Raw genomic sequence first — 16,656 nt, 5'->3', positions numbered from 1 at the left:
CATTTTGTTTTTCTCTCATTAAAACTATATCTCTCATAACTCTAAGGGAAATCTTAAAATTCCTTAGCAATCCTCATCAACAAGCAGAATATATGTAAGAAAGACAAGCTCGGTCCCAATGTTTCCATTTTTCAAAATTCTATATTCTGTAAATGGGGCAAAGATCTCTCTCTGCATCCAGTCCCAAATGCAGCAGAGCTATGCAGAGATCTAAAAAGCAATGGAATTCTCTTAAATGTTATTGATACTATTGTTCTTTTCTCCCTTACTAAACTGTATCTTTAGATTCCAGTGCCATCAGCCTTCCAAACAAAACAAAACTTCTTCACAATTCCAAGAGTTATTTATTAGGGGAATGCTAACTGCCAGTATCCCTCAACAGTTAGGGAACAAGAAGATTACATTATCACCTTTGCTCCTTAGTGTATATTGATGGCGTAGCTTGAACATCGGAATTGTGCTGAATCCACGTATTCCCAAAGCTGATGATTGTAGAAGCAAGGGACGGAGTGTCTTTGGTTTGCCTTGATCTTTCATGAGCTTCTCGTACACAAGTATCCAGAAGCTAAGTAAGAAAGTATTGCATTGAAAATAGAAAGTATCAGCCCAGGTGCAAATTATTCCTGTTAATTGAGTAACCAGTTTTGGTCTTAACGAAGATATTTAAATGGGATTTAGTAAATATATATATATATATATATATATATATATATATATATATATATCATGGTAAAATATATAACAGTATATATATGCAGAATGTATATTTATAAAATATAAAATAATATAAATATTATACACAGAATATATATTCGAACTACAAGGAGAAGGACTGAATAGCCCCCGTTAGAGTAGGTTAGAGACAGCACAGATATCCCTGTGGACAGCTCTCCAAACAGTATTTCTTACATTATGTAGAGCTTCAAGGTTTACAAAGCACTGTTGCCAACATTGAATCCTTCTCTCGTACTCATCAGATTTTAGGCATTAGATGGCTCTCAGGCCTCTTGACCATAGCCTCTCAGAACCTGATTGCCCCAGTAGGCACTGGGAACGGGGTTGGTCGGAAAGGTCACTGAGGAGGTTCGGCAATGTGCATGTCTGCCCTGATGACTCCCCTTGCTTCTGTAGGTGGGAGGCCACCCCGTGGACCGCGTGCTCCTCCTCGTGTGGGGGGGGCATCCAGAGCCGGGCAGTTTCCTGTGTGGAGGAGGACATCCAGGGGCATGTCACCTCAGTGGAAGAGTGGAAATGCATGTACACCCCTAAGATGCCCATCGTGCAGCCCTGCAACATTTTTGACTGTCCTAAATGGCTGGCACAGGAGTGGTCTCCGGTAACTGTGCCCTCTTTCTTTGTTCGTTAGGAGAATAAGTCCACTCTTCCCTCTCATCGTCATGACCCCACCAGCTACCCTGTGCAGCTTCCCACTTCTCTTGAGGTGTCTAGAAGCCCACCAGTTTAGCCCTGATGTAGGCACGCCCCAAATCTAGCACAGCCAAAAGTAAATGAGTAAATATGTATAGCTTCTTCAAGTTACTTCCAGAAGCCTCTGTCGCTCATAACGTTCCCTCAAGTGGCAAGGAGAGGCAAATGTCTGTCAAGAGCAGCTGAGGCCAAGTGACTGATCCTGAGTCTCTAGAAGCTGCTCGGATGATAGAGCTCAGTAGACCACAGTTTGGTTTTATTTTGTATTTCTTGTGCTTTGTCTATGTCCAAAAAGGGTCTGAGTGGATTTAAATTAAAATTATGTGTATTATTCATTGAAAAGAAAGATGAAATGGAAATGGCAAAATAATCAAAATGGGGATGAAGTAGGATAATTAAAACCAGAACATTCTAGAACATTAGGGAAACTGTTGCAGCAGCCTAAATAAAACATTACTTGAGGTTTCATGGCTGCTAATGCAAAGGTTTGAAATAGCAAAAGAGATAGAAAGATGAGGAGATAAGCCACTGTGCCCTCAGCCACACAGATGGCACTTCACTTCACTACGTGGCTTTGTGGCAGCAGGATCAGAGCTTGGACATTTCTCTCTGTCTAGACTTGCTCCCAGGTGTCTGGAACCACTGGAGGTGCCATCTACATCTGTCTGTTGAATCAACTCTCTTGAACAGTTTTGACTGTGTCATCTAATCAATTGGATCAGCCATGCTGCAATAATACGTGTCAACTATGATGGCTGTTCAAAAAAATGTCAATGTCCATGTGGGAGCTAGCAAAATGACTCAATAAAATTAAAATACAGTGTTAGCAATCAAAATTGAGCACACGCTACAGTTTCTTTTCTCCTTCTTTTCACTACTTGGTTTGGGACTCGGCACACAGTGGGTGCTTTCAGGAATGCTACCTAACTCATCTAAATCTAAGAATTGAAAGTGATTTAATTTTCAGCCACCTTCACCCTAAGTAGCCAAAAATAACAAAGATTCCATGAATGGTAAGAAATGGTACAAATCCACCAGGAGTCCTTATATAAAAGCAGCCCTTTAAAGTCTCAGGTGAGAGATGAGGCAAAGTGAACAAGGCTTTGCTATGAGTCTCCTCTGTCTTGCCTTCTCCTTCCAGTGCACGGTGACATGCGGCCAGGGCCTCAGGTATCGGGTGGTCCTCTGCATCGACCATCGTGGAATGCACACAGGAGGTTGTAGCCCCAAAACCAAGCCCCACATAAAAGAGGAATGCATCATACCCACTCCCTGCTATAAACCCAAAGGTAACTCCACAGGTGCTCGCTTACCAGCCTTTTCATTGTTATGTGCATTCAGGGACTGTTTGAATCTCCTTGGAATATTTTTAAGGATCCCAAGGTTCTTGGAAACTATATTGTGTAGCTTAGACTCTACTAAATGGACTTAACTCTTTCTAAAAAATCTTTCAAATAATTTTTATTGCAAATTGTTGTTTAAGTACTACTTATTTACATAATTCTCTCCTGGATCATAAAGCTGTTTGAAGGCCATTGCTGAAAAGTAGCAGACATATCTGCTTAGAGGGAGATACTATAGAGACATTGGAGACATGTATAAGTGATTTACTATCCACATGTCTTGCTGTTGAAAACAATGCAGTGAATCCCAAAGTGTCTCCTTTGCTAAGCGTGAAATACATTGGGAAGCTTCATACTGAAGAAACATACTGATGAAACAGAAAGGTGTTGCTTATTATACTGAGAATTAAAACATTAATATGAGACCAGAAGCCAGAATCTTAACTTAAAATGGAAATACGGAATAAATCAGAATTCAACAGATACTACATGTAATTTATAAAAAGCAATTTTATAAAAAGTTCTACTTAGCAAGAAAGCTTTATTATAATTATACAGGGTCTCTCAGATTAGCATGCCCACTAATCTGACCTCTTTGCTGATATTGATATAGTCTGAGTCAAGGAAAGAGAAAATGCCAAAGTCACAAACCAATTCAGAAGTAAAGAACTCCTTGTGATAAACTACCTCCTATTATTGATATTAAATATGGTTCCCGGGAGCCAGGGTGGCTCAGTTGGTTGAGTGCCCAGCTTCGGCTCAGGTCATGATCTCGCAGTTGACAAGTTTGAGCCCCGCATCGGGCTCTGTGCTGACAGCTGGGAGCCTGGAGCCTGCTTCAGATTCTGTGTCTCCCTCTCTTTCTGCCCCACCCCTGCTCGTGCTCTGTCTCTCTCTGTCTCAAAACTAAAACATTTTTTAAAATTTTAAAAATAAATATGATTCCCATTTGCTTCTGAATTTATTTCTCTAAAGATTACATTTCTCTGAAAATCAGCCACAGTGTAGCTCTTTATTCTGCTATCTGTAGGTTGCCCTTGTTGGGGGTGAATGGCGTCATGAAATCTAAATGATATAATGGAAATAAACAAACCCAAAATACCAGAAATCCTGATTCACTTTAATAACTACATCTCTCTCTAAACCTCAGTTTCTTCATCTGTAAAATGGGGCTAATAATAGTAACTACCTCAGAGATGATGTATTCAAGGAGATACAGTGCAAACAGGGTGCTTAGCTCACTGCCTGGAATACAGCAAGTTTGTCCTAAATGTTATCTTCAACTCCTGACTATCATCAGCATCCTTAAATATGGGAGGAAGAGGCCCTTGGTACATCTTACAGGATCCACTTCAAATAGACAATAAAGTATTGTAGGCCTGCTAATATTACCAAGCTTAATGCTCCCTTACTGCAACAGAGCAATGGCTCACACTGTCAGATAAGGAGTCACTGACTGCGTCACTTAGTTGGAGAGGTGAGCTAGTTGTAAAATGACGTCTGCACAGGTACCCTGTTAGCGTGTCTAAATGATAGCACATCCTTCTGGCCTCAGCAGCTTCATATTTCTCTTCGCACTTTGATTTCTGACTATAAACAATCGCTGCACATAGAGCACCAGACGTGATCCCCCCCCCCCCCCACTTAAAATAGTCAATTATTTGTTAGCTCTATCTTTACCAAGCCACTTCAGAGAAAAGCAGTTTGTGGTTAACTATCAAGAATAAAATCTGGATTTTCACAACTAAGTAGTGAGTCTGGCTCTCTAAACATCATGAAAATGCTGTATAATTCTGTGGTGTATGCATATAGAGACATATTTCTTTCATCTTTACAATTATATGTCATAAAATGATGATAGAGCTTCACTGGCTCATACTATAAAGGCAAGTATGCCTATAAACGATCCTAATAAATATGTCAGAATGGGAATCTTGGCAGTGACTTCTGTAGGAGCAGTTATGACCTCCCTCTTTCTTTTTCTCCTTCACGTTTTTTCCCCCTGCCCAGGAAGTAGTTAGGAAGCTTGTCCTGAATTGTATGGCCAACGTAAGATAAATAGGTAAAACAGTCCAATTATGGGTTGTGGACCCTAAGTTACTCATATTCCAGTTGTCAGTGAGCGTTAGGGTGGTGCTGAATGAGTCAGATATGGAAGGCAATGTTTTGTGAATTTCAGAGTGGCATTTTTGTTTGTTTTTGACAACATGGCATAGATCACACTTTGCCAAAAGGAAAAGGAGAAACAGGTCAGGATTTATTAAAGTATTGCAGTATAATTTATTGTACTTTGTGTTTGCCTTAAAAAGTAAATATCACTCTATCTTTTTGACAGGAAATAGTGAAAAGATACTTTGATGACTCTTCATACACATACTGAGCCAGCATTCCTAGAGTTACGACTTTCATGATTAAAAGACTTTTCCTTTGCTCTTCAGCATAATGAGATGGAAGCAGATATGCACAAAGACTAGTAATACTAAACATTTAAAAATATTCTCTTTTCTTCATATAACCATCATCAGTAGCAGAAATTTACCAAAAAACTTATTATTTGCAGCTACCCATATAGTTTCTAGGTAGTGCAAAATCAGGAACTGGTGAAGACATAAAGGAAGCTCCCTAAAATTCCAAAATGGTTCTAACCTCTTCTCTCTTATGTGCATGCACTTAATTCTCAGAGAAACTTCCGGTAGAGGCCAAGCTGCCATGGTACAAGCAAGCTCAAGAGCTAGAAGAAGGAGCTGCCGTGTCAGAAGAGCCCTCGTAAGTGTTAAAATCACAAGGTGTTTTGCTTTTGAAGCTGATTGGTTTAAAGAAAGAGGGGTCTCATTGACTGTGGCTTCCTTGGGTTCTGAGTGAGCTGTCACCCTCTCACCAAGGGTTGAAATGAGCCTTTGGGCTGTCACATTGGAGATTTATCAGTTTCAAAGCGTGTCTCAAAACATAAGATTGCATGGTTGCTCTCTAAATACTTTTCAATTTTGAAGGAAATGAAGGGGTAGTGCCCATCCTCTTCTCCAAAATCTGACCTCCTCTTTTCCAAGAGGCTAAAGGTGAGAAGGCCCAGGCTGCCTCTGATGATGTAACATAGATTGGATGTGAAAGTCTGGGCAGCTTTTCACATTTCTTATACCCCAGCTGTGCAATATAGCCACTCACAAAAGATAAAGCATAGGTAAAATATATTTGAGGACAAAAGAAGTATATTAGCTTTTCTTTTCCCTATCTTGCTGTGATCGGGATCACATGGATACCAGTCTTTGCCCTACTTGATCATGGTTCCTTACCTGCCCAGTTTTATCAAGGCCATGAAATTTGCAAGACCACCAGGCAAAGAGTTTTCAGATGTTTCAGAAGAGGAAACAATAAGAAAGACAAACATTGACTGACCGATTGATGGGTTGATTAAAGTTATATGTTGGTTGTACTAGAAAGCACTAGGTATGTCTGCTGCATCATTTTTTAAAATAAGGGAAAGCACTTTAGTGATGTATTTCATTTACGATCAAAGCACTTTCTCAGAGTGATGATTTTCTCGATTAATTTATTTCATATAAACCCTAGGCTCTGTGCATAAGACATGTTACCCACCGCCCAGGAGCTCACAGTATAGCATGTAGGATATGAAGGGTTTTCAAATTCAACATACAGTTTAAATTTTACCAGAGAGGAACACCTGAGTGGTTCGGTCGGTTAAGCATCTGACTCTTGGTTTCAGATCAGACCAGATCTCATGGTTCATGAGTTCGAGCCCAGCATCAGGTGCTGTGCTGCCAGTGCACAGCCGACTTGGGATTCTCTCTCTCCCTCTTTCTGCCCCTCCCTCTCTCTCTTTCTTTCTCTCTCAAAATTACTAAATAAACTTTTAAAAAATAAAGTAAATTTTACCAGAGAAATAAATCAGCACTGTAATCTATGTATCCGAAAGCAATTTAGAATTTTCTCAGATTCATCCCGTTCGAACCTAAATCTGATATGGTGTGCCAGACCATGAATTGTGTTCCTGAATCACACCCTAAACAGCAAAGGATTGAAGAAGAATTTCAAAATACAGATTGGTACAACCAAAGTTGATTTGTAAAGAAATGAAATTTGTTTTTCAGTCACATGGTTTCACATTATGCAATACATTTCGTACTTTAAAGGACAGTAAGCAAAATATAAATTACCTTTGTACTATAAAGTTACTACTAGCACCTTTTTTTTTAATGTTTATTTATTTTTGAGAGAGAGAGAGCAAGAGAGAGAGCAGAGGAGGGGCAGAGAGAGGGAGACAGAGGATCTGAAGCAGGCTTCACGCTGCAGCACAGAGCCTGATGCTGGGCTTGAACTCACGAACTGAGAGATCAGGACCTGAGGCCGAGACAGACGCTTAACTGACTGAGCCACCCAGATGCCCCACTGCAGCACCTTTTTCCACTTCTTTGAGAAGTGACTTTTTTAACCATTGCAGAACTTTGGAGAAAAGGCGATGTTTAAAGATCACAGTGCAACCTTTACGTGGATATATGAAGGCTTAAAATTTTCTGTTCCTCTCCTGCCAGTACCTGGCCGGACAGGCCTTCATGCTGCTGGAGAGGAAGTAAGCAATTTATTTTAGAGGGGGATTAACTCTTTATCCACTAAGGTCCTATTTAAGACACAGAAAGATGCCACTCCGTATGTACATTCTTAGGTGAGATACGTTTAAAACCAGACATGTACTATTCTACTTAAATAAACTGCTCGCCTGTACATAATATTTTGTCATTTGGTCTAAAGCATAATCCTATATACAGTACTGCATTATAACCGAAGTTAAGTAATATAATAAAGTTGAAATTAAATCAAAACATCTTACATCAATAATATAACATCTTTCCCATTATTAGATACCTCTTAGATGAAAGTAGTAAGTGGAGCTTAATGCCTCTGCAGAAGGATTACATAGACTTATGGTCAACCATGTTTTGTAATGAGTGTTTTCCAGGGAAGGTCTGATTAAGATGCATTATGTTGAACTTTAATCTTAATAAAATCCCTAAAGTAGTTAACCACATAGTTTTCACCGTTGAAACTATAGCCATATATTAGATTATTAAGTTTTACTCTTGGTGTAATGGAATTGCCATCTTGGCATGATTAATCTGAATTGAAGTAGATTGTAATTGGAGCGCCAGTGCTGGGGAAAGGAAATGTATACTGTTATGCTCAGAACAATAATTACTTTTATACCAAAATGAAATAAATGACAGCTGTAGAATAATGTAATGAAAGGTATCCGGTTTCCACATCTTAATATGCTTTACATGTTTAGTGCACTGAACCCTAGGAAAGGTCTTACGTGTCACATTATTTTTTCATTGATTTTGAATTTAAAAAACATAATTTTGCATGGGCTTAATTCTTTCTTTTTTAAACCACATAGGCTAGTTTCTAAATGTGTATAGCAACCTATAATTACTCTCCATAGTATAATGAAGAAATGATATAGTGTCAGCACGTCTTTCTTTCCCCCCACCAAAGAGACTCACATTGCTTAAATTAAATGGTGATGTTTAGAAGCTGTGCCTGTCACTTCTGAACTGCTACAGAGAAGCATGAATAGTGATCCAGACCTATTATCTCTCACTTTGGCCCCACCTAATATGGAGAGTTCTATAGTAAAAACAGTAAATATCATTTATTTCCCCTTATGTAAAATAAAAATATGATCACCAGCCTGTCTCATTAAACAACATAGGAAAACAAGTACCTTAAAGTCTTTAGCCTATGGCGATACTGTTACTGAGTGTTAGATGCTTGTGGTAGTCCCACCAATAATTGGGTAGCACTCTGGCCAAAGGTATGTTGGAAAGCAACCGCTCTAAGGTATGTTTAGAAAAAGCTATGATTAAAAAGTAAACACTGAGCTTCCAAGAAATAACCCAAACTTGATAAACTTCCAAGAAATAACCAAAACTTGACGGAACAGGTGTGCACACTGGTATTATTGTTCCACTAAACTAAATGCAATGCAGCGGATACAGATACAGATATCAGTCACATAGAATACCTGAAATAAGGATCGAGATTAAGTCACATGGTAATGTCCTTAATATATTGAATTCATCATATAAAGCTGCAGCTTTATTTGGAAATACTTTTAGACGTTAATTGCTTTTTTTTCTAGCAACAAACGGGTTTATTTGTGATGTATTTGATTCATACGGCACAAAAGTAGGAGCATTCATTGTGAGGAACATATTTTCATGATATGAAAAAAGTATCTCCTAACCCACCCGGGAGAGTCACAGCATCTAAACTGATTTTTCACTAGTGGCCATGGTTTGACTTGATCCAGGCACAGGTTTTTATCAGATTTTTCTGACAACCAGCAGCAAGAATCTTCAAGCCAGGTATTTTTGTCTCTCCTCATTGAACAAAACAGTGTGAACAAGATCCAGCCCCTAATCAAGACTAGTCAAGTGGGGTTTTAGCCCATGAAGCTGATGGAGCACAGACAGTCTTACAAATAAATACAATAAGGTGAACTTGCCTTCGAAGATGCCCTCTAAGGAATCCATAGAAATCCCTGCTACCCAATTAACACGGAAGGAATTAGAGTTAGACTTCTAAAAATAATAAGATTCTGGGAAAGTTGCATTTTTTCAAGGCTAAGATCAGTACCTTTCCAACACTAGAAAGGGGCAGATAGAAAAATGACTAATGGAATTCTCTTTGGCTGTTATTTGAAGTATGTCATTTTGAATTTGCCTCCAGCTGATGAAAGTCTCATTTAGGATACATCATTTATTTTATTTTATTTTTTAGGTTTCATACGTTATTATTTTTCTTTTCTATCATTTTATTTTTACAGTGTAATATTAGTTTCGGGCATAGAATATAGTGATTCAGCACTTCCATACATTACCCCGTGCTCATCACAAGTGCCCTCCTCAATCCCCATCACCTGTTCACCCCTCACCCACCCACCTCCCTCCCCTCTGGTAACCATCGGTTTGTTCTCTATAATTAAGAGTCTGTTTTTTGGTTTGTCTAGGATTTAAACGCCAGATTGAGCCCAGCTGGTTGCTTCCACGGACAAATATGTGGGGATAGCTTTCTAGGTATTTTTTAAGCCCTCCATATTGTACTTTTATTTGGTGAGGGATCAGAACTACACTATGGTAGTATAATTGTGTTCATTAATCAGGTAGTAGCTAAATAAATTACTGACCTGGTTTCCCATCTCCTATCTTTAACTTACTTTCAGTCTTTGTTGAGTTATATGCAGAAACATGACAACCACCTCAAGCCAAGTACGCATAACGACCACTTTGACAGCTTAATTTCTTGAACAAAAATGATACTATGGTGTCCTCTAGGACATGTAAAGGCTGCATGTCTACTGTTGCTGTACAGGAAGTTAATCAGCTGGCCTTCTTAACAAGCCTGATCTAACTTGGAACAGGAAGGAAATTGTTCATTTCCTTAACTCCTTCGGCCATTAACAGGCCACTCAGTGCCCTGCAAAGTGTAATCTATTAAGGGAGGCAGGCGTAAAGGTATGGCTAGATGCTTCAGAGGCTCTGACTCTCTCTTTTTAGACTTTCTGGTCTCTGAATCAAATCATCCCAGAAAGAAGGAGGGAGGGAGGACTAATTGGGTACCTAGGGAAGCCAGTTTCCTCCCAGATTTATTTCAGTTGCCAGGAGTTCTGCTTGGATGGCTTTGAGCGAGAAATAGGAGACAGGTGATTACTTTGGACCCTAAGTGACCAAGAAGGCCATTGGAACCAGCCATCCATCCTTCAAATGTTGGCACATACCAGGCGGAGAGCCTTAATGGTGCCGTCCTCTCAAAAGTAGGATTGGGTGGTCCTCTATGCCTTGATCGTGCTTGCCCTTAAAAAATCTTGAGTTATCTCATCAGATTTCCAGTTAACAACTTTAGTTCATGGTTAAGAAAACATTTTTGTGCTTCAGCACAATAGTCAGGTCTTAAACGTATTGCCATAAATAATCTTGGTGTAAGCCATTTAAAAAAAGGAAGAAGAAAAAGGAAAGCAGGCAGGCCAAAGGCAGCAGTAATATCTGGATGCCAGATGGCATCAGCTTAGTGATGGGGCTGATTCAATAAGAAGCAAAGGGAAATTCCTGTCATGCATCTGTGTGAACAGAACCCACAAGGAATTAGATACAGAAGGAAAAGCCAATAAGAGTCTCCATGGTGATCCTGTAGTCATTAAATGCCTTGTTTACCTTGTTGGAAATAGTATTTAAATATATAATATTTAAGCATATGTTTACATTAGTCCGTATTTATATCCAGCAAGTTAGTTGTCTGAGAATGTGGATGTCTTAACTCAGTGGTGAAGAATGTGAATTCACATTTAAAAAAAAGTGGCTAGAAATGTTAATTGTGTGACATGTGTTTTTATATTTTCCCCCAAAGAATATTCAGGGAATCAAACATCAGTAATGGGTCCAGATAGTTTGGCTGTTTATATCCTCAATACAAGGTGCCTGAATTATATTCTCTTCATGAATCTCAGGCCACAGAAAATAAAAGGAATATCTTGTATATATATAAAAACAGATATATTTCTTAAGAATCAAAAGTGACATCATCTAAGATCAAGAAATTTAGACACTATTTGTAGATCATTACACCAACATAAGGGCTGTTCAAGCATGAGAATTACAGGATTAAAAAAAAAAAAAAGCACAAAAGCATTTAATTTTGAGAATTGGCACATAGCAGAGCAAAAGCCCATGCTGGCCAGACTGAATCAGCCCTTACCTCTCAATGGTCATGACCTCACTCACTTTCAACTCCTTCCTTTCTGGCCTCCTTCCCATCTACCTAAATCATTCTCTTCCATTATATTCTCTGCAACTGCATGCTTAATTGAAGTTCTCTGTCTGAATGTATATTTTAGATGACTATGGAGAGTCAGCAGACCTGCTAAATTGTTCACATCTCCTGATGAAAGAAGCTAAGTTTGCTCATAAGTCACCTGCTCTATGCAGTGCCCCGTGCCAGTTGCAAATACTGTAAAAATAAGCCTGATAGTCCTTGCCCTCAAAGAACCTTGAGTGCATTCTTACCATAGGAATGATAGGATTATGTCCAAAGTGCTGAGTATTGGTCACTTATCCACAGATTGAACAAATGAGCTAGCTGTATTTAAGAAATGTAATATGATGTCTGAGTATGCACAGTGTGATAGTATTATTGGTTTAAAAAGAAATGTGGGAGAATTATTTATTGGATTCCTAAATTCTCTCCGCTACTGTGCATTCCTCTGAGTTAAAATATTAGAATAGTTAAGCTAGTACATGGTAATTCACAAACAACATAAATGAGAGGAAAATATAATATACAGGGAAAGGGTTTGGGGGATGTTGGTATGAACTGATGTTTGGCAGATTGTGATAGAACCTATTTGAATCTGACTTTCACTCCAAAACTAGTGCTTGAGAAAGGATTATAGCCAATGATCATATATGTTGTATCAGTATACGTACTTGAGCGATTCTTACCTATACTTTGAGAAAAGCTGCAGAAACCATAGGTAATTTCCTAAAATTTAAAAATGTTCAGGTATGTGGGGCGCATGGGTGGCTCAGTTGGTTGAGTGTCCAACTTCGGCTCAGGTCATGATCTCACAGTTTGTGGGTTCGGGTCCCACACGGGCTCTGTGCTGAGAATTCAGAGCCTGGAGCCTGCTTCGAATTCTGTGTCTCCCTCTCTCTCTGCTCCTCCCCTGCACATGCTCTGTCTCTGTCTCTCTCTCTCTCCTTCAAAAATAAATAAAAACATTTTTAAAAAATTAAAAAATATTTCAGGTATATAATGCTGCCAACTATGTGAGTTGGTGAGGGGTAAGTCTGTGTGTTTGTGTGCCCAAACAAGGATGTAGCCCTGCTGGGATTGAAGGAAAAAGCAGTTTAGTTATTGATCATACCTCCATGCAGGGCAGCAGTGTGCACCAGCAGTGGTGAAAAGTGTGGGCTCCAGGGACAGATTGGCTGGGTGTTCATCTTGGATCCACCACTAGTAACAGGGGACCTGGGCAAGTCACTTAACTCTTTGGCTGCAATTTCCTCATTTGTGAAATGAGCATAATAACAGCACCTGTATCTTTGAGTTAGTACATGTGAAGTACCTGGTTTGCAGGAAGATCTCTCTACATGTCAAGCGGGGTTGTGATTGGGCCACTTCCAGAATTATTCATCTTCCCAGGGAACTTTTAATGGAATAAAAATGTATAATAATCACCTATTTACAACTGGAGAAATTGAGGCAGGTGTCGTATCTACTGGTATGTGAGAGAGAAGTACAATGTGACCCAAAATTCAGCCAGTCATTCCCCAGCTAACACCACCATCCTGCCTCTGAGGATATTATACTTCTATACTTCTGAGGCTTTTTGAAGATTTACTTGTAAGCATCACACTTAGAATCTAGCCCAGAATTTATTCTGAGGGACAAAGCTTAGTTACCTTTATTTGAATAAAAAAGGGACCTACAGGGAGTTGCAAAAATTAATAAGGAAAGTTTAGAAAATGCTTGGGTGGAAAAGCATCCTCTTTCAACCCTGGGTTAAATACAGTTGATCCCCATAGATTGTTCCCAATGTGCACTGAGACAGAAAAATCAATAACAAATTCAACAGAGCAGACAGAGCCATTTTTATGTAGTCATTAGAAAAGCCTTTACTGCAAACCAAGAAGTTCTAAATTTGTCAGCCCCTCCCAACATCTCTACTTATTGCTCATTCTGTAGCTACTTTCAGAAAGCTAAGTCTGAACTATTGCTCAGCTGAGCCCTAGAGAGTGACAAAGACAAATTAATGGGATCCGTGTGTGCCAAAATAAAGTATGGACCCTGTCACCACCAATATATGTTACGTCCATTAAGGTCATTTTTAATGAACTGAACTTTTCATTGGAAAGTGTTGCCAAACTTGTTGAATTAAAGGAAAGAAACCTTTACAAAATTGCAAAATAAACCAATTTTACTCCATATGAAGGAAAAAAAATGGTCATGGAAAGTATTCTGAGTTTACAATATTTTAGATTTGTATCAAAATCAGGGGAAATGATATGCATTAAAAACTCCATTCTGGTATTAAGTTGAGAACTGAAAATGCACTAATAGCATTGTAAGCTATAATGGCATATTAGTCCCTGGGACATGGCTTTTTAAATAATCAGACTGGCCTCAAGGAAAACCCAACTTTTAAATTATGTTCTGTGTGCACAAGTCAGAAAAGCAATAGGATAGAAAGATGGTCTGAAACAAATGTATCCTCACGTTTTATTTGTGAACAGAGTGATTTGGCTCCATTTGAATCTGCTACATACAGTTAGTGGCCTATCTTTTCTTTTTTCCCAAAACACTGTGTATATTAAGTTTTAAAAAGTGGACAGAAAAATAGGAGCTCTCTCTGGGTTCCCCTAACATAAGAACAACTCCAAAATGCTTCAGACCCTTTACTGTAGTAGCTGCTTGTATGATAAGGCAGTGTGAGATCAGAGCTATGTATAAATCACTGAAGGCAGCCTCTGGCTCAAAGCTGCCCCAAAATCCTTTTCTTCTATAAAAGAGTATTTTTATTGAGATTAAATGGAAGTGTGATACACACAGAATTTAAACGTTCCTCAAGCTACATGATAACCTAATATCCCATCAAGATGAAATGAGGCCAGCATCTACTGCCTTGAGTACAGCCATAAGAAATATAAAATGAAGAAGCCCACTACTAAATTTGGGCACAACAGCTTTTTTAAAAAGACTGAAAGAAACTCCTACAACAGGAAAAAATTTTTGTTTTCTTATGCCGATACCTGGAACTAAGAGGTATGATTTAATTTCTCTGAGTTTCAAGACTGTTGCCTCTTTAGCTTGCTTTCAGTCTTTGGACCCAAGAACAAACCAAGTCACTCATAATGTCAACACTCACCATTCTATTTACCTATCCATTTACTCATTATAAACATATATATTTACTGAGCATCTATTACATGAAGTTCTGACTTCACAGAAGTTTGATCTAGTGATGGACATAGTTATTACATAAAGATTCACACTTGATTTTCAGAGGCTGGTAACTGCTATGGGTAAATGAAGAGGTGATCTAAGAGAGTCTAACAGGAGCTCCAGCAGGTGTGGGGTTCAAGGAAGTCTTCTCTGAGAAGACACATGTCAATTGAGTCCTGAAGGATGAGTGGGAGTTATTACAAACTGAGAGAAAGGAGAGTCATCCATGGGGGAGACGCACCTGCCAAAACCTTGAGTTAGTAAAGAATTACACACATTTAAGGAAGAGAAAGAAGACTAGTGTGGCTGGAGGCTAGTAACCAGGGGGGAAAGAGCAGGAAATGAACATGGAGAATGGCATAATGTAACCTTGACAAGGAGTTTGGCTTTTCTTCTGGTATTCTGGGAAAAAATTAAAAGCTTTACAACTACAGGGTGAAGAATGGCTTAGTAAGGTCTAACAGAGAAAGAAAACAGATCAGTGGCTGTTGTGGTGGTCCAGCAGAAAGGTAGTGGCTTCAGTGATCATGGCTTATGTGGTCACCTGACATTCAATATGGTGACACATGGATTCTGGAGTCAACTGCCATGATTTGAATCTGACATTTATTTAGCAGTATGGCATTCGAAATCTCTGTGCCTCAACTTTATCATCTAGAATTTGGGATGAAAAGAGTACTGTCAAAATATAATTTTCAAAAAGGAAAAACTATGGCCCATATAAATACAAAATGAGCACATGCCAGAATTTGTACTGAATTCATGAATTATCAAGAGAACCAGTAAGATGTTAAAACTTATTCATACCAGAACTGGATATAGAAAAGTGTCTATTTTCTACCAGACAGTAATCCTTGGCACTTATATGAACAGAAAAAAAAACAAAAAAAAACTTTCCATCACTATGGACTGGAAACATTTGTATCATCACCAGCCCTCTACAAGGAAACTTCTGTCTGGCCAAAGACAAAGACTTACACTTCCATAGAGTTAATTAGACAGCCTGCCACCCTGAAAGTCTGTTAGGCAATGTCAGCATTCCACTGAAAGGACAACCAGTGATCTCTTTTGCCCATTTCACAACATTCCTGACAGTATCCATCTCCTAACAATATTATAATGAGTTAATATATATGAAGGGCTTAAAAAACATCAGTAAACATTAGCTATTGTTGTTGTTGTTGTTGTTGTTGTTTTATCAAGGTGGCTGTAGTGATGATGGAGAGAAGTAAAGGAATTTCAGATACATTTTTGAGTGAGAATTGATAGACTTGGGGAATCATTTGGAAGAGAGAGTCGGGGAAAGTGAGGGGTCAGGAATAACTCCTAAATGTCCTTGAGCATTTGGATGGCCAGTAGAATCATGTGCTGTGACAGAGGAGACTGGGAGAGGAATAAGACACTGAAGAGGGAAATCAGGAGTTCCATTTTGGACATTTTAGGTTGGAGATGCCTTTGAAATATCAAAGTAAAAATGTCAATTGGGAGAGAGAGCAATGAACAGTGGTTATGAGCATACAACCTACTGGCTGTGTGAATGACTTATACTTCAATTTCATCACCCATGTATTAATTACTAAACGAAGCTAGTAATAGTTCTTATCTGGTTGTCATTAGGATTTAACAGCTTTTATTTATAAAGCACTTGGAGCAGTGTCTGGCACATAAGAAGCACTATATAATTTTTTGATAAATAGATTAATTATATTAAATTAATGTTTACTCCTTTCAAAGAGTCAAATGGCTCCCTAGCCCAAAACTTACCAAAAAAAGAAATTGGGTATAAAGCTCCGGAAAAAAAAGTCTAGAATAGAGATGATATACTTCGAAATACTTAGAATAGAGATGAAATACTTCTAAATACTTAGAAGTT

General features: G+C 38.7%; 1 protein-coding gene across 9 annotated transcripts in view; it reads left to right on the top strand.

The window, feature by feature from the left end:
* The window catches only part of ADAMTSL1 (ADAMTS like 1), an 872,819-nt gene that overhangs the window by 668,506 nt on the left and 187,657 nt on the right, over positions 1 to 16,656 (top strand). For all 9 annotated transcript variants that reach the window (XM_053205052.1, XM_053205051.1, XM_053205050.1 and 6 more), the window contains 3 exons: positions 1,132 to 1,336; positions 2,570 to 2,717; positions 5,453 to 5,537. In XM_053205052.1, coding sequence (XP_053061027.1) covers positions 1,132 to 1,336; positions 2,570 to 2,717; positions 5,453 to 5,537 — 438 coding nt within the window. The remainder of the gene's footprint in view (positions 1 to 1,131; positions 1,337 to 2,569; positions 2,718 to 5,452; positions 5,538 to 16,656) is intronic.

Source organism: Acinonyx jubatus, chromosome D4 (genome assembly GCF_027475565.1).
Source record: "Acinonyx jubatus isolate Ajub_Pintada_27869175 chromosome D4, VMU_Ajub_asm_v1.0, whole genome shotgun sequence".
In the NCBI taxonomy this organism is placed as follows: domain Eukaryota; kingdom Metazoa; phylum Chordata; class Mammalia; order Carnivora; family Felidae; genus Acinonyx; species Acinonyx jubatus.
The sequence above is the reverse complement of the archived record's forward strand: the minus strand, read 5'-3'. Positions and strand labels throughout refer to the sequence as shown.